At 44.5% G+C, this 20817-nt stretch overlaps 3 protein-coding genes across 5 annotated transcripts in view; all 3 read left to right on the top strand.

Moving 5' to 3' along the window:
• The window catches only part of LOC123774394 (prokineticin Bm8-d), a 28075-nt gene extending 22118 nt beyond the window's left edge, over positions 1 to 5957 (top strand). For 2 of the 3 annotated variants that reach the window (XM_069307815.1, XM_045768632.2), the window contains exons 2-4: positions 2435 to 2546; positions 3918 to 4066; positions 4267 to 5957. In XM_069307815.1, coding sequence (XP_069163916.1) covers positions 2447 to 2546; positions 3918 to 4066; positions 4267 to 4419 — 402 coding nt within the window. In that variant the 5' untranslated portion in view covers positions 2435 to 2446 and the 3' untranslated portion in view covers positions 4420 to 5957. Of the gene's footprint in view, positions 1 to 164; positions 292 to 2434; positions 2547 to 3917; positions 4067 to 4266 lie in introns of those variants that run through there. The other variant, XM_045768631.1, reaches the window with a different exon arrangement.
• A 272-nt stretch (positions 5958 to 6229) lies between these two features.
• Positions 6230 to 7863, top strand: LOC123774239 (small ribosomal subunit protein bS16-like). The gene is made up of 2 exons (XM_045768386.1): positions 6230 to 6349; positions 7510 to 7863. The coding sequence occupies exons 1-2, from the start codon at positions 6230 to 6232 to the stop codon at positions 7861 to 7863; spliced, it is 474 nt and encodes a 157-aa protein (XP_045624342.1).
• On the top strand, positions 7320 to 11172 carry LOC123774299 (uncharacterized). The gene is made up of 4 exons (XM_045768453.2): positions 7320 to 7471; positions 8030 to 8164; positions 8695 to 8849; positions 10243 to 11172. The coding sequence occupies exons 2-4, from the start codon at positions 8038 to 8040 to the stop codon at positions 10372 to 10374; spliced, it is 414 nt and encodes a 137-aa protein (XP_045624409.1). The 5' UTR covers positions 7320 to 7471; positions 8030 to 8037; the 3' UTR covers positions 10375 to 11172.
• The last annotated feature ends 9645 nt before the right edge of the window (positions 11173 to 20817 follow it).

Below are 20817 nucleotides of genomic sequence, written 5' to 3'. Positions count from 1 at the left end.
TAGATTTGATAATTCATCTGTTTGTTGAGCTCTTGTAATCCGTTGAGTCCTCAGCCAACCACCGAAGACTCGTCAGTCAACCGGCTTTATTGTCTGCGCGCTCATTGGTCCAGGGGGGAGGGATGCACGTCTGAGGTACGGCCTGCTCGACCAATCAACTCTCATTATCGCCTATGATGTCATCCTGGAGGTATATAAGGGGGGCAGACCGGTCCTGGTCCAGTCACAACGTCTGGAACCTCGAACTGAAGAGCAGCCGTCGCGTCCTCCTCAGTTACCATGAGTATTCAGGTAGGGGCAAGACCTTATAGTTTAATGTTTTAACCGCTAGTTCTTGAGCTAGAGATGAGGATAATAGAGCAGAGGCTGCCGTTGACAGTACACCCATCACAGGGGAAAGGATCATAATGTGATTCTGACCAAGAGAATGTCTGCTGGAGGATGGAGGTGAGGTCTCGCGCTGTTTCCCCTCACACAACTTTCCGTCCTGAATTGTGATTGGATGGTGCGACTACAGGAGGGGTTAGGGGTCGACTACAATGCCCCCCCTTTAAGAAGGGTTGGTTCCCATTGAGTCAAAGTCCTGTAAATTCTGAAATGTGGGATGTATTATCCATAGAGTGTTTTCTACGTCATTTCATTGTTGTTATCGACGATGGCTCAACTGCTCACTAATCGCCCATGTTTTGCCCGCGAGAAGAGAGAGAAGAGGAGGGATCAAAGGAGTGGGAGGAAGAATAGGAGAAACGAATGGACAGAGACCCGGGCACTACCGGTTAACCCGTCTAGTCCATTAATACAATATAGAGAGCCGCCATCTGCAACAGCTCCCTTGACCAAAAAACAAATCTCTTGGAGTCTCTGGCCTCGTGCCACAACTTTGCATCTTTTTGCAAATTGTCTTTTTGCATTGTCTTCACTAAACAGCTCACAGGTTTTCTTCAGTCTCAGTCTCAAAGTTCCGTTTTCTAACATCTTCTCTCCAAGACTGCACTTCTAACTCTCTCTCCAAGACTGCACTTCTAACTCTCTCTCCAAGACTGCACTTCTAACTCTCTCCAAGACTGCACTTCTAACTCTCTCTCCAAGACTGCACTTCTAACTCTCTCTCCAAGACTGCACTTCTAACTCTCTCTCCAAGACTGCACTTCTAACTCTCTCCAAGACTGCACTTCTAACTCTCTCCAAGACTGCACTTCTAACTCTCTCTCCAAGACTGCACTTCTAACTCTCTCTCCAAGACAGCACTTCTAACTCTCTCTCCAAGACTGCACTTCTAACTCTCTCCAAGACTGCACTTCTAATTCTCTCCAATACTGCACTTCTAACTCTCTCTCCAAGACTGCACTTCTAACTCTCTCTCCAATACTGCACTTCTAACTCTCTCCAAGACTGCACTTCTAACTCTCTCCAAGACTGCACTTCTAACTCTCTCCAAGACTGCACTTCTAACTCTCTCTCCATAGATATCTCTCTATTTCCCTAGACATTTCTAGACTTCCCTAGACCCCCCTAGACCTCATCTTAGACTTCCCTAGACCCCCTAGACTTCCCTAGACCCCCCTAGACTTCCCTAGACATTTCTAGACTTCCCTAGACCCCCCTAGACCTCATCTTAGACTTCCCTAGACCCCCTAGACTTCCCTAGACCCCCCTAGACTTCCCTAGACATTTCTAGACTTCCCTAGACCCCCCTAGACCTCATCTTAGACCCCCCTAGACCCCCCTAGACCCCCCTAGACCTCATCTTGGGTGCAGTCATTAAAGCACCTTTTGAACAGTTGTAAGTTTGGGTTTAGATTATCATCGTTACACTTTATTAAGGGAAACTTTTAGGAATAAAAGTTTTTAGGAATAAATGGGACACTTTAAGGAATAAAAACATAAGATTAGTAGATTGAAATAGAGACAATAATGTTCGGTGATTGTGATGGTGATTGTGGTGTGGTTATGATGGTGATTGTCTGATGGTGTGTGTGGTAATTGTGATGGTGAGTATACTGTACTACAGAGTACAGGTGAGGTTATATATACTAGCATTACAGAGTACAGAATAGACCATGGAGCTGTCCAGCAAAGAACAGAGATTATATGTACTTGTATTACAGAGTACATTGTGTATCTGTGCTACAGAGTACAGAGGCTGTGTACCTACCTTTGTATCAAGAATACACAACCTCTGTACTCTGTAGTACTTGTATTACAGAGTACATTGTGTATCTGTGCTACAGAGTACAGAGGCTGTGTACCTACCTTTGTATTAAGAATACACAACCTCTGTACTCTGTAGTACTTGTATTACAGAGTACATTGTGTATCTGTGCTACAGAGTACAGAGGCTGTGTACCTACCTTTGTATTAAGAATACACAACCTCTGTACTCTGTAGTACTTGTATTACAGAGTACAACGTACTTTTTAACATTTGTACACAGCGTGGCGGATGTATGATGATCCTGGTCTTGGTGATGTCGTCCCTGGCGGATCCTCTTCACGCTGTGCCCAAGAGAGTCGCTAATAGGATGGTGCCCTCTTGGTGGTCCACAGGTGAGCTATGACCTCAGCTGGTGGTCCACAGGTGAGCTATGCCCCCAGCTGGTGGTCCACAGGTGAGCTATGACCTCAGCTGGTGGTCCACAGGTGAGCCATGCCCCCAGCTGGTGGTCCACAGGTGAGCTATGACCTCAGCTGGTGGTCCACAGGTGAGCCATGCCCCCAGCTGGTGGTCCACAGGTGAGCTATGACCTCAGCTGGTGGTCCACAGGTGAGCCATGCCCCCAGCTGGTGGTCCACAGGTGAGCTATGCCCCCCAGCTGGTGGTCCACAGGTGAGCTATGCCCCCAGCTGGTGGTCCACAGGTGAGCTATGCCCCCAGCTGGTGGTCCACAGGTGAGCTATGCCCCCAGCTGGTGGTCCACAGGTGAGCCATGCCCCCAGCTGGTGGTCCACAGGTGAGCCATGCCCCCCAGCTGGTGGTCCACAGGTGAGCTATGCCCCCAGCTGGTGGTCCACAGGTGAGCCATGCCCCCAGCTGGTGGTCCACAGGTGAGCCATGCCCCCAGCTGGTGGTCCACAGGTGAGCCAATCACCTGTGGACACCTGCCACATCTCAATTTCTAATAAACAATTATGCATATCTATCCATAGTCGCTTGTGTTTATCTAAGTAAAATCCCTTAAAGTTTTAATGGTATTTTCAAACTTTCTTTTTAAGTAGGCGTTATTAAGTATAAAGTTGATCATAAGTCTGTGTTCTATTGTTCTAATTTACTGAAATTACGTCAATATCTTATTGAAGATGATAAAGGCATCTGAACTCGAACATAAACAAGAGACATATTTTCCAGGTCTCAACTGAAACTTTATAAGTATTAATGACTCCAATGTTTTGCTTCTCGTATCCTGCTGTGATTAGTTTAAATATTAATTTCCCTAATAGAGTCCATTTCCACATCTTAAGCATGTTTGTTGAAGCAATAATATACCTAAATCAACACCCAATGTTTAAACCCAGCTCTCTGTTACATATCTGCACTGTAGCTAAACTTCATTTATCTGTAGATAAACCATAATAAGTTTGAAAGCTGCCCAGCTTAGTCTGATATTTGGTCCATAACCTGACCTCACTCACGCCATTCCTCCCGTGAGCAAAGCTGAACAGTACTGATAAACAGTGAACCTTCGGGGAAGTTGGTAACAGTGAATGAACGGCAACGTTGTGACACAGTGAATTAACGTCTAACAACGTTGATTCTCTGTGGTTTAAACGTTGTTGGATGACGTTAACAATGTTGATTCTCTGTGGTTTAAACGTTGTTGGATGACGTTAACAATGTTGATTCTCTGTGGTTTAAACGTTGGTGGATGACGTTTGTACAAGAATTAACAGTGTGGGGGTGTGTATGGTGGGGTCCCACAGCCAAGAATGTGTGCTGGTCGGCGTCGGACTGTGAGCCCGGGGAGTGCTGTGCCAGGCCTATGCTTTCCTCCAAGGCCTACTGTATGCCCCTGAGGGACCGGGGTCAGGTCTGTGATGCCTCGCCTCTCATGCTCGACTTCGCCAAGCAGGTCAGTTGCCGCGTGTTGACATACCGTTGTAAAGCTGGTTAAGTGACTGTCTTGATTCTCAAGCTGGTCTAAGTTACGTCTGTTGAGAGACTTTACGTAATGGAAGGGATGTTAAGTTGTCTTAAAAGTTAATAATGTGAATTATGACGTTGTTGTGAGTTGAGATGAGGCGTCTGATGCTGCTTCCGCCCCTCCGACAGGTATACTTCAGCGACTGTCCGTGCCAGTACGACCTGGTGTGTGCCTCCCTCAGCAACAAGTCCAAGTCTCAGTGTGTCGACCTTCGCACCCTCGAAGTCGATTACCGACGCCTCGCTGCCATGAACCTTCCGCCCCTGAGCGAGAACCACTGAACCACCTCCTCCTCCTCCTCCTCCTCCTCCTCCTCCTCCTCCTCCTCCAGTCTTCACCCTCCATCCTTGAGGCTGTGCGGCTCTACATCCACTTGACCTGCCAGTGACGAGGTCCACCTCCACTATCACCTCTGAGCTGCTCCAAGACCAACTGCTCCAAGACCAACTGCTCCAAGTCTCTCGGCAGGTTTTGAATGCCTCAAATGCCTCGTTTGGACCACTTAGAACTACCTCAGGGACTAATTCTCACCATCTCAAGGACCACGTCTAAATGCCTCAAAGACCATTGCAAACCTTTAAAAGCGCTTTCTCTAATTATCATAACTTTTCTATGCCCCGTGGTCCATTTCTGACCTCACATGGGGTCCATTTCTCACCTCTTTAAACTCGGTTCCCGCTTTCGATGGCCACTTTCTGGCCTCTCAGACACCCTCTCTGTCTTCTCCAAAGACTACCTCTCATTACACGTCTACAGGTCCACATATTATAGGTCCGTATCCTTTAGTCACACGTCTGAAAATTTCAAGGCTTCTTCCAAAACCTATTTCTGACCTCCTTAAGTCTACTTCTAACCACTACAAGACTCACTTCTAACCATTCCAAGGCACATCTTTGCACATTACAAGTTTCGCGTCTGACAAGATGCTTTTCTGACCAGTCCGAGGGCCACTTCTGGCCGCCATAGGACCACTTCTCGCTAACGACCACAAGGACAACTCCTGACCACCTCTAATTGTCACGAGAACCACCTTCAGCCATGCCGAGGACGACTCAGTCATCTTAAGGATGGCATTCTACCTCAAGGACGACCTCATGCCATCTTGAAGATGACCTCCAACGATCTTGTGAGTACCTTCCACCCGCTCATGAGGAAGACAAACGGGTACCATCACACTAAATCAAAAAGATGAATGGAAGAAAATCACCCGGCATGATGTGGACCTCATCAATCGCATGTGGCTGTCAATCTCTTTCCGCAGGGTATTCATCACGTCTGCCTCACATGCCTTAGGCCACATACTGACGGTGTGTGCTTCTATACCCCTGTCCACCGAGGTCAATACGACAGGCGGTTGTGTCCCTGTCAAAATAACAGCGTCCGTGGCGTCGGCTGGACTTCGAGCTGGTGTCGACGAGCCCGGGAACCTGGGCAAGACTTCCAGGAGCCTCCCATCCACCACAGGAGCTGAGACTGCCAATACGTGTTCTTCAGGAGACATCATGGTGACGAGGGCGGTGGATACCGTGTTACTGGCGGGGTGGGCAGGCCAGACGGCGTTCACTGCTTCCCTGGTGGCGTTCATAGATCCACAAGAGGCGTTCACAGCTCACTAGATGGCGTTCACAGCTCTCAAGGTGGCGTTCATTGCTTCCCAGGTGGCGTTCACAGCTCTCAAGGTGGCGTTCATTGCTTCCCAGGTGGCGTTCACAGCTCTCAAGGTGGCGTTCATTGCTTCCAAGGCGACGTTCACATTCTCAACCCTATCCACCTCATGCTTTGGTCCGGCTAGTCAATACAAAACAATGATAACCCAACACCGATGAGTTTCATTACCCCTAACACCATTACCTTGTACCACAATCCCAGCAAACACATAATGTAAACACAACGTTTGTATACGTTATCACGGCGTCACAACGTCGTATCAACGTAATAACGAATAACGTCGTGGGTTACGTTTCGTGTTTGCAGAGTCACTCAGCAACGGAGGATGAGGCTTTACGCAGCAAGGAATGTTGAAGGAGGTTTCAACTCTGCTGCCAGAACCACGTAAACAAAGACCCCCAGATGCGTCCTAGCCGGTAAAACATGCTCCATCAATCGCATCAACGCTGGATCAACTGTTGGTGGCCCTCAAGGCTTCCTGTCCCCGTTGTGGCCACGACGGGGCCATCTCTAGTGGCCAGGGCCGATGGCCCTGTACCTCAGGTAAACTCTGAAATGTGTGTATACATTGTAACCTAACCTAACCGATATTGAGAACATTGGCCATTCAGAGAATATATTTGCATATATCTAGATAATCTGAGTGCAGTGAGAACAATTGTGGTTATACCGATAGATTGGTTATAGCAACCAGGATTGTGGATATACCAATAGACTAGATATAAGCTCATCCCCTACGAATATACCGAGCTAGACTATAAATATACTGATAATTATCATGGATATATTAAATTAACTGTTGGTATACTGAGAATGAGTATCATTATACTGAGAAAACTGTGGATATACCTATGGTGAAATTTGGTATAATTAAAAAGGTTATCGGTATACTAATATATAATGTGGATATACTGAGGACTGTAGGCATAAAACACGAGCTGAGTATGCGAAAGATTGGGTATACTGAGAATAATAGGATATACTGTGAATGATTGGAGATACTGAGAGAGAGAGAGAGAGAGAATGAATATACCGAGAATATAACTTGATAAGAATGGTAGGATATGCCGAGAATCACAGGATATGCTGAGAATCACAGGATATGCTGAGAATCACAGGATATGCTGAGAATCACAGGATATGCTGAGAATCACAGGATATGCTGAGAATCACAGGATATGATGAGAATCACAGGATATGCTGAGAATCACAGGATATGCTGAGAATCACAGGATATGATGGGAATCACAGGATATTATGAGTATACCCTCCTAGTATACCCTTCACAGTCATGGGTATGTTGACCTCTGCTCTCCACACCCCTTCATCATATTCCCCATTCCTAATTTACTCTCCACTCACCATACTATCGTTTCGTGGACATGTCCCACTATCGTGGGAGGGGACTCCTGGAAGGGCAGTGTGGGAGAGGACTGTAGGAGGGAACACACGCGCCAGTTACTGACTCAAGCAGCAGTGGAGGCTTGTAAGACGCTGTGAGAGTCTTGAGAGTCTTCAAGTAAGAGCTCAGGCGAGTGTGATGACAATAGTGGCGTGATTGGTCAAGAGGGTTGTGACTTCACAGAGCGGAGGGTATATATAGGAGCGGGAACACTGCTGGCTTCCAGTCCTCCACAGGATAACGTCTTACACACTACACTACTGGTGAGGTCTTTTATATGTATTAAATATTAGCCCCTAAGGCAGGAGCCCCTAAGGCAGGAGCCCCTAAGGTAGGAGCCCCTAAGGTGGACGCCCCTAAGGCAGGAGCCCCTAAGGTAGGAGCCCCTAAGGTGGACGCCCCTAAGGTAGGAGCCCCTAAGGCAGGAGCCCCTAAGGCAGAAGCCCCTAAGGCAGAAGCCCCTAAGGTAGGAGCCCCTAAGGTAGGAGCCCCTAAGGTAGGAGCCCCTAAGGTAGGAGCCCCTAAGGCAGAAGCCCCTAAGGCAGAAGCCCCTAAGGCAGAAGCCCCTAAGGCAGAAGCCCCTAAGGCAGGAGCCCCTAAGGTAGGAGCCCCTAAGGTAGGAGCCCCTAAGGTAGGAGCCCCTAAGATGTGTTAGTGGTAGGACATATCTCTGCAAGCTGGTTGTAAATAATTGGATGAAAGTGTTTGATGTAAAGTACTTGTGCTATGTCCAGGTCCTGTTGATGCTGTACCGGTGTCGCAGGTCAAGGAGCAGCGTGTCCTGACATGGGCATGTCTCAAGGTTATTTCCTTGCTGACAGAGAGCGTGATGAGTGTGGGCGCCGAGCGTAGAGCACTGTGGGTGTGGGTGGTGGTCGCAGGCATACTTGTGGGCACCACCGTGGGCATACCCTCTCGTGTGGCCAACAGGATGATACCCAGCTGGTGGGTCAATGGTAGGGGCACTATTATACCCGTCTGTACCTGTACTTCCACCCGTCACACTCACCTGTACCCCTGTACCACCCGTCACACTCACCTGTACCCCTGTACCACCCGTCACACTCACCTGTACCCCTGTACCACCCGTCACACTCACCTGTACCCCTGTACCACCCGTCACACTCACCTGTACCCCTGTACCACCCGTCACACTCACCTGTATCCCTGTACCACCCGTCACACTCACCTGTACCCCTGTACCACCCGTCACACTCACCTGTACCCCTGTACCACCCGTCACACTCACCTGTACCCCTATACCACCCGTCACACTCACCTGTACCCCTGTACCACCCGTCACCTGTACCCCCCTGTACCACCAGCTTCACTCACCCATAACATTCATCTGTTCCCTCCCATCATAACGGAACCTTCCGGTGAGACATGACGCTGAGGCACCTGTCATATCCTTAAACATCTGCCACGCCCTATACCAGTCGTGAGACTCCAGTAACAGGTGTGTGTGTGTGTGGTCATATTGCAGCCCGGACGAAGAACACGTGTGTGACGTGGGCGGACTGTGGGCCGGGGCGGTGCTGCGTGCGACCCATGCTGGCTACGAACAGTTACTGTCTGCCCTACAAGACCCGGGGCCAGATCTGTGACGCCTCCGCCATCCTTGTAGACGTCGAGAACGAGGTGAGTCTCGGTGGGAGCCCTCACATGTGTATACCAGGTCATGCTTCTGCTCCTGGGCCCCGCCTTGCGCTCATCACTAGTTTTATACAATAACTTTTTAACTAGTTTGCTCTATCATGTGTACATGAGGAACTGTGTATCGTAGTGTCCTCGACGAGCTCCTGTGGTAACCTGCTCCAGCAGCTTGCCACACTGAGGCTGAAGTAGTTCCTCCACTTGTTGGCTCCCTCCTGAGAGGTACTCCTCCACTCAACGAAATATTCTTCCCAACACACCAAGCAGGTTTGGCAGTGTTTACGGCAGTCACTTGTGAGGAATATTGTCAAAAGCTTTCTGGCAATCCTGGAAAATGCAGCTTGTCCAGTTCTTTCTCTCTCCACTTTGACTGTCCACATCTTCCGTAGAGCTCCTAGTTGGTTGGTCAAGCAGGATTTCCATTGGTTCACAGTTCATATGCTCTAAGTGTTCACCGTGCCTTTATATCTATATCTATATCTAATAGCTTCCAGCAGATGGCTGTTAGTTATAACGATCTGTAGTTCAGTGGCTCATGTCTTTTTCCTTTTCTTATATATATAGGTGTCACATTAGCCAATATCCAGATATCAGTTCCCCAGTTCTAGTGAGGAGTTGAAGACTGTAGCAAGAGGTCCGCACAGTGCTGCAGCTGCTTCTTTGAGTACCCAGGGAGCGACCTTGTCACAGTCTGAGGCCGTCATCACATCCAGCTCCTCTCACTGCTTCCTCTCACTCACCTCTATTGTAGTTCTTCCTCTAGAAGGGTCTGGGACAGTGTTTGTTCCAGGCAGTTTGTTCCAGGCAGTGTTTGTTCCAGGCAGTGGTTAAATAAATTTACTTAGTTGTGCCCTGAAAACATTCTTCTATAATTTTCCCTTTGTTAGATTTATTCTCTAATATATGTGTCTGTATAGCTGTATATACTTATAATCTTCCCTTGTCCCCTGAGGCATCAGTCATGGGAGCCGGTCTGGACTTGTGATCCTGTGGTCCCGGGTTCGATCCCGGGCGCCGGCGAGAAACAATGGGCAGAGTTTCTTTCACCCTATGCCCCTGTTACCTAGCAGTAAAATAGTACCTGGGTGTTAGTCAGCTGTCACGGGCTGCTTCCTGGGGGTGGAGGCCTGGCCGAGGACCGGACCGCGGGGACACTAAAGCCCCGAAATCATCTCAAGATAACCTCAAGATAACCTCCTTGCTGTGTTAACAATATCCCAGCCACAAGTATTCCTAAGATGTTGAGTAGATTAAAGTCGTAGATAGCACAGAAAGAGGCGTAGATGTGCATGTGAGAAGTAGAATTAGTTAGCATTTAGTTACACAACTCCCCGTCATTACAAATATACTTGCTCACCTGTACCGCCCTTGTCCACAGGTGTACTTCGACCACTGCCCGTGTGAGAGGCACTTGAACTGTGCCAACTTGCACTCCAGCAGTGTGTGTGTCGACCCTGAGGCCCTCCAGCAGCTCGTCCTCAGCCCCTCACCACAGTCCATCAAACTGTAGTGTCTGGCACTCTGATTCACCACCACCACCACTATGACGCAGCCAAACACCGCATACTGACCCGAGATGACATCACAAACACCTGTCAACTAACACCACACCTGTCAACTAACAACTGTCAACACCACAACTGTCAACTAACACCACGCCTGTCAACTAACACCACGCCTGTCAACTAACACCACGCCTGTCAACTAACACCACAACTGTCAACACCACAACTTTCAACTAACACTACACCTGTCAACACCACAACTGTCAACACCACAAGTGTCAACTAACACCACACCTGTCAACTTACACCACAACTATCAACACCACAACTGTCAACTAACACTACACCTGTCAACACCACAACTTTCAACACCACAACTGTCAACTAACACTACACCTGTCAACACCACAACTGTCAACACAACTGTCAACTAACACCAAGCCAGTCATATAGCCTCTCAGTGACATCATCAATGACGTTATTGGGTCAGTGACGTCATCGATGACGTTATTGGGTCAGTGACGTCATCGATGATGCAATTGGATCGTTGACGTCATCGATGACGTTGTTGAGATTTTCCCCCTTGGCGGCCCGGCAGGAGAGGCAAGCGAGCCGTAGCCCCATCGCTGAAGCTCGACCCTTGGAGGACCAGCGTCGTGCCTCTTATATGGCTGACACGGTCCTGTGTAATTGGAGGGTGACCTCGGGCACCGGGCGAGGGGGGCGGGGTATGGCCCTGGCACCCCCCCCCCCAGTGCCAGCTCCCAGTACAATAATAATGCATTAAAAAGATGAAAAATCTGCCCACAGGTGTACTTAATTTCCTTCCTCACTTTGGCACCCACCAGCTCTTGGCACCAGAGTGATCACAGGCACTCTGGCACCGGCCTGCTTGGCACCAGAGAGTGATCACCGGCACTCTGGCACACAGAGTTTTGGCAGGAAATTGCACTATCAACTGACCAGCAAATGATATAACATACAGTGCAATTTTTTGTCAATAGATGGCCTCAGTGATCAGCTGGCCATCAGCACCCCATAACATATATCTAATGCCATCTATTGGGGAAAATGTACACTATCAACAGACCTGCCCTTAAAATACAACTTATGCCATCTGTTGGCGGGAAATTACACCATTAACTGGCCTAGAGCTTCCCATAACATACATCTGATGCCATCTGTTGGCAGGAAATTGTACTATCAGCTGGCCAATAGCAGCCCGTAACATACATCTGATGCCATCTGTTGGCAGGAAATTGTACTATCAGCTGGCCAATAGCAGCCCATAACATACATCTGATGACATCTGTTGGCAGGAAATGGTACTATCAGCTAGCCAATAGCAGCCCATAACATACATCTGATGCCATCTGTTGGCAGGAAATGGTACTATCAGCTACCCATAACGTACATCTGCTGCCATCTGTTGGCAGAAAATTGTACTATCAGCTGGCCAATAGCAGCCCGTAACATACATCTGTTGGCAGGAAATGGTACTATCAGCTATAGCTTAGTCAAATTTCTGTGGATCCCATCCCATGTTGGAATCTTAGAAATGAACGAGTAGAGGTGCTGAAAGGGACTATTTAACTTTTCGTACAAGACTTCTTCACATTAAAGGAATTATCAGGCAAGTTTTTTAGGCCAGCTGATAGTACCATTTTCTGCCAACAGATGGCATCAGATGTTTGTTATGGGCTGCTATTGGCCAATAGCAAGTAACTAAACTAACTCGGTACGTTGGTACAATGTGGTTGCAAAAGTTAATTCCAATCAATATGGACGAAGAGGTGGTGGTCGCGGGAGAGATCAGTATTAGCAAGAATCCGTCTTGGATTAATATCCATGTAGATTCGGAATGGAAACGGTTAAGAGTGGCAGAAATTGAGTGACGGACACCGCCTTGACCACAAAGTGTATGAATGTCACTTGTAATGTGTATTTTTGTTGTTAAGGTTCGCTACCTAGAACATGAAGTTCTAAGCAGCACGGGCTATGGTGAGCCCGTTGTAATGTGTAGAAAAATAAAATCTACATTGAATTGGGGGGAAAAACTGTCAAATAATGGTCTTGAGATTCCCATATCTTGCACCCGCAAGATAAGATAAGATTAGTTTAGTGTTCTTGTTTAAGAAACTCTTCACTTGAGGCAGTTAAGCAAGTCCCAGCTGTGTCTGGGTACAAGTGACAGGGTGAACAACCCAGCGGGTTTTCTTCCTATTGGGGAGTGTTGTACATGCTGCTATGGCGGTATGTCCACTCGCAGGATGAGTGGCGCTGCCTAATAAACTCGCCCCTCGGGGCAAAATTTAAAACTATACACTGTCTGTCACCTTGTCTTATATAATATATATACGCACAAAAGTACACAGAATTGGTTTACCTTTCTTGCAAAGTCACTAACATGTACAGCGTTTCAAGAAGGTCCTTAATTTAACAGATAATTTTAAGTAAGGTAGTTTCTAGAAAAACTCAATGTGAAAGTGCAGTGTAAGAATGAGATCAGTAGGTATGTTATTGTAAAATTTGAGGGTTTTAAACGGGTACATTGCAGCATAATTTGAACATTATTCGACTTGAGAATGGTCCAGGACGGACCGAAACGTCGTCGTCCCTTCACCTTCTAGTGTGTGGTCTGGTCAACATATGAAAGGAAAGCAGATATCCATAGATGCGATGCCTTCTACAATATTCAGAGTGCAGGATATCAACAGCTCTCAGATATCCTTTCATTGTCGTCAGGATCAAGGATATCCAAAAGAATGCTCATAAACAAGGAATAATTGAGTGAATAACTCTTGTTTAAATAAATATATATATATAGCTGTTCAGTATGATGCATCACACAGCTAGCCGGTAATTTTTCGGCAAAAACCTTTTGTTTTCTTTTGATTTTTAATTACCTTATTTCCTATAGAAACAGAAAATAGTCAATGATTAAATCAAATAATAAAAAACTGACCAAACGATAGAAACAAGCATGATGCCTCGGAACATGACGGCCACACAGCTCAGCGGTCAGTTAAATCAGTAAATAATTGTCAGGAGATGGCGCAAAGCGGAGCTGCCACGGAAAAATCGCCACCTCGGCGAAATCGTCATTTTTCACAAAACTCAAAATCAAAACCAGCCATAGAATCGTTTTCAAAATGCTACCATTAGAATTACCGCACCTCTGGACGTTTCTTTCTATTAACTCTTTCTTTGCTAATTTGCAAAATTAAGCCTTTTACACATATATTTACCGAGATACAGCCAATTCAAATATCAAACATATCATCATGTTTTCTCAACATATTATTAAGAAAAATGAGTTGATGAGCAAGTAATAATAATTATAATGAGCCTAATAATAAATGGATATTAAAAAATTATGAATTTATTTCTTCGTCATTTATGTAGACACTTTTTTATATCTTCAAGCCTATAACAGCCTACAATCACTGTGTAGAAAATTTATCTGTCTACAATGTCATCAGAATGTTGGATATCCACTGGAGAGTCCTGCCTGAATCAGGATGTTCATTATCCACTGAAGAAAGTCCTGACAGAATCAGGATATTCGATATCCACTGGAGAGAGTCCTACCTGAATCAGGATGTTGGATGTCCACTGGAGAGAGTCCTGCCTGAAACAGGATGTTGGATACCCACTGGAGAGAGTCCTCGTTGAATCAGGATGTTGTATATCCACTTGAGAGACTCCTGCCTCAGTAAGGATATTGAATCTCCACTGGAGAGAGTCCTGCCTGAATCAGAATGTTTGATATCCACTGGAGAGAATCTTGGTTGAATCAGGATCTTCGATATCCACTGGAGAAAGTCCTACCTGAATCAGGATGGTGGATGTCCACTGGAGAGAGTCCCGCCTCAAGCAGGATGTTGGATATCCACTGGAGAGAGGCCTGGTCGAATTAGGATATTCGATATCCACTGGAGAAATCCTGCCAGAATCAGGATGTAGGATATCCACTGGAGAGAGTCCTGGTTGAATCAGGATATTCGATATCCACTGGAGAAAGTCCTGCCTGAATCAGGATGTAGGATATCCACTGGAGAGAGTCCTGCCTGAATCATGATGCTAGATATCCACTATGAGGAATTAGCCCTCATTATTTTAATCATATTGGATATCTCAGGATGTTGGATATCCTACATTATAATCAGGATGTAGAATACCCGCGAAGGAATCCGGCGACTGTAAAGTGTAGCCCTGCCTCAATCAGGATGTTGGATGTCCACCGGAGACAGTCCTTGTTGAATTAGGATATTCGATATCCACTGGAGAGAGACTTACCTGAAACAGGATATTCAATATCCACTGAAGGAAGTCCTGACAGAATCAGGATGTTGGATATCCACTGGAGAGAGTCCTGCTTGAATCAGGATGTTGGATATCCACTGGAGAGAGTCCTGCCTGAATCATGATGTCCACTATGAGGAATTTGCCCTCATTATTTTAATCATATTGGATATCTCAGGATGATGGACATCCTACAATATAATCAGGGGTGTAGATTACCCGCGGAGGAATCCGGCGACTGTAACGAGTAAATAGGAGTCCCACTGAGGCACAACATACCATAATTATATCAAAGGAAAGCAGATATACATCGATGCAATGCCTTCTACAATATTCAGAGTGCAGGATATCAATAGCTCTCAGATATGCTTTCATTGTCGTCAGGATCAAGGATATCCAAAAGAATGCTCATATACAAGGAATAATTGAGTGAATAACTCTTGTTTAAATAAATATATATATATAGCGGTTCAGTATGATGCATCACACAGCTAGCCGGTCATTTTTCGGCATAAACCTTTTGTTTTCTCTTGATTTTTAATTACCTTATTTCCTATAGAAACAGAAAATAGTCAATGATTAAATTAAATAAAAAACTGACCAAAAGATAGAAACAAGCATGATGCCTCGGGACATGACGGCCACACAGCTCAGCGGTCAGTTAAATCAGTAAATAATTGTCAAAAGATGGCGCAAAGCGGAGCTGCCACGGAAAAATCGCCACCTCGGCGAAATCGTCATTTTTCTCAAAACTCAAAATTAAAACCAGTCATAGAATCGTTTTCAAAATGCTACCATTAGAATTACCGCACCTCTGGACATTTCTTTCTGTTAACTCTTTCTTTGCTAATTTGCAAAATTAAGCCTTTTACACATATATTTACCGAGATACAGCCAATTCAAATATCAAACATATCATCATGTTCTCTCAACATATTATTAAGAAAAATGAGTTGATGAGCATGTAATAATAATTATAATGAGCCTAATAATAAATGGATATTAAAAAATTATGAATTTCTTTCTTCGTCATTTATGTAGACACTTTTTTATATCTTCAAGCCTATAACAGCCTACAATCACTGTGTAGAAAATTTTTCTGTCTACAATGTCATCAGAATGTTGGATATCCACTAGAGTGAGTCCTGCCTCAACCAGGATGTTGGATATCCACTGGAGAGTCCTGCCTGAATCAGGATATTTAATGTCCACTAGAGAGATTCCTGCCTGGATCATGATGCTAGATGTCCACTATGAGGTATTTGCCCTCATTATTTTAATCATATTGGATATCTCAGGATGATGGACATCCTACATTATAATCAGGATGTAGAATACCCGCGAAGGAATCCGGCGGCTGTAACAATAGGAGTCCCACTGAGGCACAACATACCATAATTATATCAAAGGAAAGCAGATATACATAGATGCAATGCCTTCTACAATATTCAGCGTGCAGGATATCAACAGCTCTCAGATATGCTTTCATTGTCGTCAGGATCAAGGATATCCAAAAGAATAATTGAGTCTCCCTCTAGTGGATATCTAACATCCTAATTCAGGCAGGACTCTCGCCATTTGATATCCAACAACCATATTCAACCAGGACTTTCTCCAGTGGATATCCAACATCCTGATTCAGACAGGACTCTCCAGTGGATATCGAACATCCTGGTTGAGGCAGGACTCACTCTAGTGGATATCCAACATCCTGATGACATTGTAGACAGAGAAATTTTCTACACAGTGATTGTAGGCTGTTATAGGCTTGAAGATATAAAAAAGTGTCTACATAAATGACGAAGAAAGAAATTCATAATTTTTTAATATCCATTTATTATTAGGTTCATTATAATTATTATTACATGCTCATCAACTCATTTTTCTTAATAATATGTTGAGAAAACATGATGATATGTTTGATATTTGAATTGGCTGTATCTCGGTAAATATATGTGTAAAAGGCTTAATATTGGAAATTAGCAAAGAAAGAGTTAACAGAAAGAAACGTCCAGAGGTGCGGTAATTCTAATGGTAGCATTTTGAAAACGATTCTATGGCTGGTTTTGATTTTGAGTTTTGTGAAAAATGACGATTTCGCCGAGGTGGCGATTTTTCCGTGGCAGCTCCGCTTTGCGCCATCTTTTGACAATTATTTACTGATTTAACTGACCGCTGAGCTGTGTCGCCATCAAGATGGCGCAAAGCGGAGCTGCCTCGGAAAAATCGCCACCTCGGCGAAATCGTCATTTTTCACAAAACTCAAAATCAAAACCAGCCATAGAATCGTTTTCAAAATGCTACCATTAGAATTACCGCACCTCTGGACGTTTCTTTCTGTTAACTCTTTCTTTGCTAATTTCCAATATTAAGCCTTTTACACATATATTTACCGAGATACAGCCAATTCAAATATCAAACATATCATCATGTTTTCTCAACATATTATTAAGAAAAATGAGTTGATGAGCATGTAATAATAATTATAATGAACCTAATAATAAATGGATATTAAAAAATTATGAATTTATTTCTTCGTCATTTATGTAGACACTTTTTTATATCTTCAAGCCTATAACAGCCTACAATCACTGTGTAGAAAATTTCTCTGTCTACAATGTCATCAGGATGTTGGATATCCACTAGAGTGAGTCCTGCCTCAACCAGGATGTTCGATATCCACTGGAGAGTCCTGTCTGAATCAGGATGTTGGATATCCACTGGAGAAAGTCCTGGTTGAATATGGTTGTTGGATATCAAATGGCGAGAGCTCTGCCACAATTAGGGTGTTGAATCTCCACTGGAGAGAGTCCTGCCAGAATCAGGATATTTAATGTCCACTGGAGATTCCTGCCTGGATCATGATGCTAGATGTCCACTATGAGGAATTTGCCCTCATTATTTTAATCATATTGGATATCTCAGGATGATGGATATCCTCATCTTTATTATGACGTGATGATAAGTGATGACAGTTCATCGCTTGAGCTGTCTTGAGGAGTCTCGTTGTTGGTGAATTTCATGTACTATTGTATGTACTACTGTACCTCTATCTTTAAATCTAACAATGTTTGTACTGTAACACTGCAACTATGTATGTACTGTAACTAAATAAATTATTATTAGTATTATGTTGAGTGTGGTGCACGCTGGACTTGTGATCCTGTGGTCCTGGGTTCGATCCCAGGCGCCGGCGAGAAACAATGGGCAGAGTTTCTTTCACCCTATGCCCCTGTTACCTAGCAGTAAAATAGTACCTGGGAGTTAGTCAGCTGTCACGGGCTGCTTCCTGGGGGTGGAGGCCTGGTCGAGGACCGGGCCGCGGGGACACTAAAGCCCCGAAATCATCTCAAGATAGCAAACAAATTACCAATCAAGCTGTCAGTGTAATCAATCAGAGCTTTAATATATCAATGTGCTTTAATCATTTATTACCTAGGTTGCCTAGCCTCGCCCTACTCCCTTACTCCATTGTACCCCTGTAAGCCCCTTGTAAGCTACCTCATTTTTTTCTTTTGTTGTTCATTTTGTGTTTGTTTTGTATAGTATTGTTTACATATTTTTCCCCCTTTTATAGCTTAATTCTACCTTGTAATTTGCCTTTCTTGCATTGTTTTCCTGCTATCAGCTTTTTTATGCAGATAAGTATAGACCCAGAACTAAACCTCTTATCCACTATCTATGACAATCATCACTTTAATGATCTAAATTGCAGATATTTTGCAGCACATGATGTAAACAATGTATTAACTCATAATCACAATATCTCTGTAATCAACTTGAACGTTAGATCCCTAGGTAAACACTTCGATGATGTTAGTGCCTTGATTGAAACTATTGACAACAAATTCTCTTTTATTATGCAGGCGATGAGTCACAATAACGTGGCTGAAGTATGTTGACCAGACCACACACTAGAAGTTGAAGGGACGACGACGTTTCGGTCCGTCCTGGACCATTCTCAAGTCGATTGTGATGAGGAGGTAGGGTCAGGCAATAAATAATTCTCCTTTATTATACTTACTGAAACATGGTTGAAAGAGGATACTACTTAACTCTTTAACATGCCTAACTACTCGGCAATTCACAACTGTCGTCAACTTCAGAGAGGTGGTGGCACTGCTCTTTACTACCACTAAGAACTAACATGCTTAAAAGAAATTAGAACTAGAGACTGCTATGGGGAGTATATCTTCGCCAGCTTCAGAGTCAAGGGTGCCGAGTCTGTCCTGTCTGTGGGTGCAGTCTATAGAATTCCTAACACTGATGTGTCCGAATTCAACTTAAACCTTAGAAACTAATACAGTACAGCATTTGCCTTTTTTTTCTCTTAATAATAATGCTTTCAGATTTGTGAATTGAGCATGACAAGCTATAAGAATACTTTGGAGGAGTTTTGAGCAACCCTTAAGCTGCACAGGATACTTACAAGAACTTACAAGAGCAATATAATTAGAATATCTGCCCCGTCAGCATATTGTCCTGTTTAGATGGTATTTATGGTAACGATTTGGACCATCTTACATATATTGATGTAATGGACAGTTACAAAGCAGAATTTGGACAAACTGGAAAAGGTTTTGTAGTAATTTTTAAGATGGTATACCATTAACTCACAAAGATACAAGCAGAAGAAGAATGAATGTTTGGCTGAAAAAGCAGGTAAACAAAGGGAATATCATTTTAGATCAAGAGAGCAGTAACTCTACCAGCAAAAGCAGTAGAGTTAGGTTACCAGCAAAAGCAGTAGAGTCAGGTTACCAGCAAAAGCAGTAGTCAGGTTACCAGCAAAAGCAGTAAATAGGTTACCAGCAAAAGCAGTAGAGTTAGGTTACCAGCAAAAGCAGTAGAGTTAGGTTACCAGCAAAAGCAGTAGAGTTAGGTTACCAGCAAAAGCAGTAGAGTTAGGTTACCAGCAAAAGCAGTAGAGTTAGGTTACCAGCAAAAGCAGTAGAGTTAGGTTACCAGCAAAAGCAGTAGTTAGGTTACCAGCAAAAGCAGTAGAGTTAGGTTACCAGCAAAAGCAGTAGAGTTAGGTTACCAGCAAAAGCAGTAGAGTTAGGTTACCAGCAAAAGCAGTAGAGTTAGGTTACCAGCAAAAGCAGTAGAGTTAGGTTACCAGCAAAAGCAGTAGAGTTAGGTTACCAGCAAAAGCAGTAGAGTTAGGTTACCAGCAAAAGCAGGAGAGGAGAGAGGAACAACCACAGAAGTGACCAGGATGAGAGCCAAGCATTGGTCTCCTGAAGACACACAAAGCGGTGAAAACTGAGAGATCAGAAGTTGGAGTTCCTGAAAATTGGTATAAAACCAAGTACTGTATATGTCACTCAAGAATAGATATAGCAAAGAACAGGGATAACAGAAAGAGAGAAAACTAAGGCAAAGAAGGACACAGAATACGAAAGAGGAGCAGGTTTAGTGAAATCAGGGTGGGATGGCACAGCTAAAGCCATCAAAGATGGTCAAGATAAACGCAACACATTGTGAAAGAAATGAACAGGTAGGCTGCAATGGCAATTCATTCTGAGGATTTACCTCCACAATCACACATAATTAGGTGAAAAGGGACTAATGTGGCAGAAATGTATACATGCCCCTTTTTTTCTATAACACTGCTGGGCTGACCCCTGGCAGCCAGCCAGGAAGTTCACAGGCTCTAAATATATTTTGTGTTTATATAAATATTTATTTTACTAATGCTGTATATGTGAAATTATTATTATTATATCTCTTATGGTCACTGGCAACTTTCTGACATCCAAGACTCAAACATGGATGGGATGAGTCTGTCAATGACTAACGGGCCATTAGACAGATCAGATCTGTACTACAGGTCCGTGCTTAGTTTACTAGCAGATACAGTATATATTCTCTACATCATTCGTTTCATAACACATTTAAGATGCCTGTCTTTTCTATATGCGTTAAACATTGACTGAAAGTGGCACACGCAGTTTAGATATGTGCAGCAAATGTCAAAGGGTCATGCTGATTTCAGCAGGCTAGTGTGTGACACTACCCAAATGGGTGACAGGAAATCAGTGATGCTGCTAACCAAACCTCTTCTCCTGGGCATGGTAGGAGCGCATCTTGAGACATTGGTGATCTTGCCGTAGCAGGAAATTTACCTGTAGGACACATTC

The sequence above is a fragment of the Procambarus clarkii genome, chromosome 61 (genome assembly GCF_040958095.1).
Source record: "Procambarus clarkii isolate CNS0578487 chromosome 61, FALCON_Pclarkii_2.0, whole genome shotgun sequence".
Lineage (NCBI taxonomy): Eukaryota > Metazoa > Arthropoda > Malacostraca > Decapoda > Cambaridae > Procambarus > Procambarus clarkii.
This window is presented reverse-complemented; position numbering and strand designations above follow the sequence as displayed.

Excerpts from the sequence above, each read along its gene's own strand:
- LOC123774299 (XM_045768453.2), top strand. The coding sequence starts at position 8,038 with ATGAGTGTGGGCGCCGAGCGTAGAGCACTGTGGGTGTGGGTGGTGGTC. Across the intron at positions 8,165-8,694 it reads ACCCAGCTGGTGGGTCAATG|CCCGGACGAAGAACACGTGT; the intron begins GTAGGGGCACTA and ends GTCATATTGCAG. Across the intron at positions 8,850-10,242 it reads TTGTAGACGTCGAGAACGAG|GTGTACTTCGACCACTGCCC; the intron begins GTGAGTCTCGGT and ends CCTTGTCCACAG.
- LOC123774239 (XM_045768386.1), top strand. The coding sequence starts at position 6,230 with ATGCTCCATCAATCGCATCAACGCTGGATCAACTGTTGGTGGCCCTCA. Across the intron at positions 6,350-7,509 it reads CCGATGGCCCTGTACCTCAG|GCAGGAGCCCCTAAGGCAGG; the intron begins GTAAACTCTGAA and ends TTAGCCCCTAAG.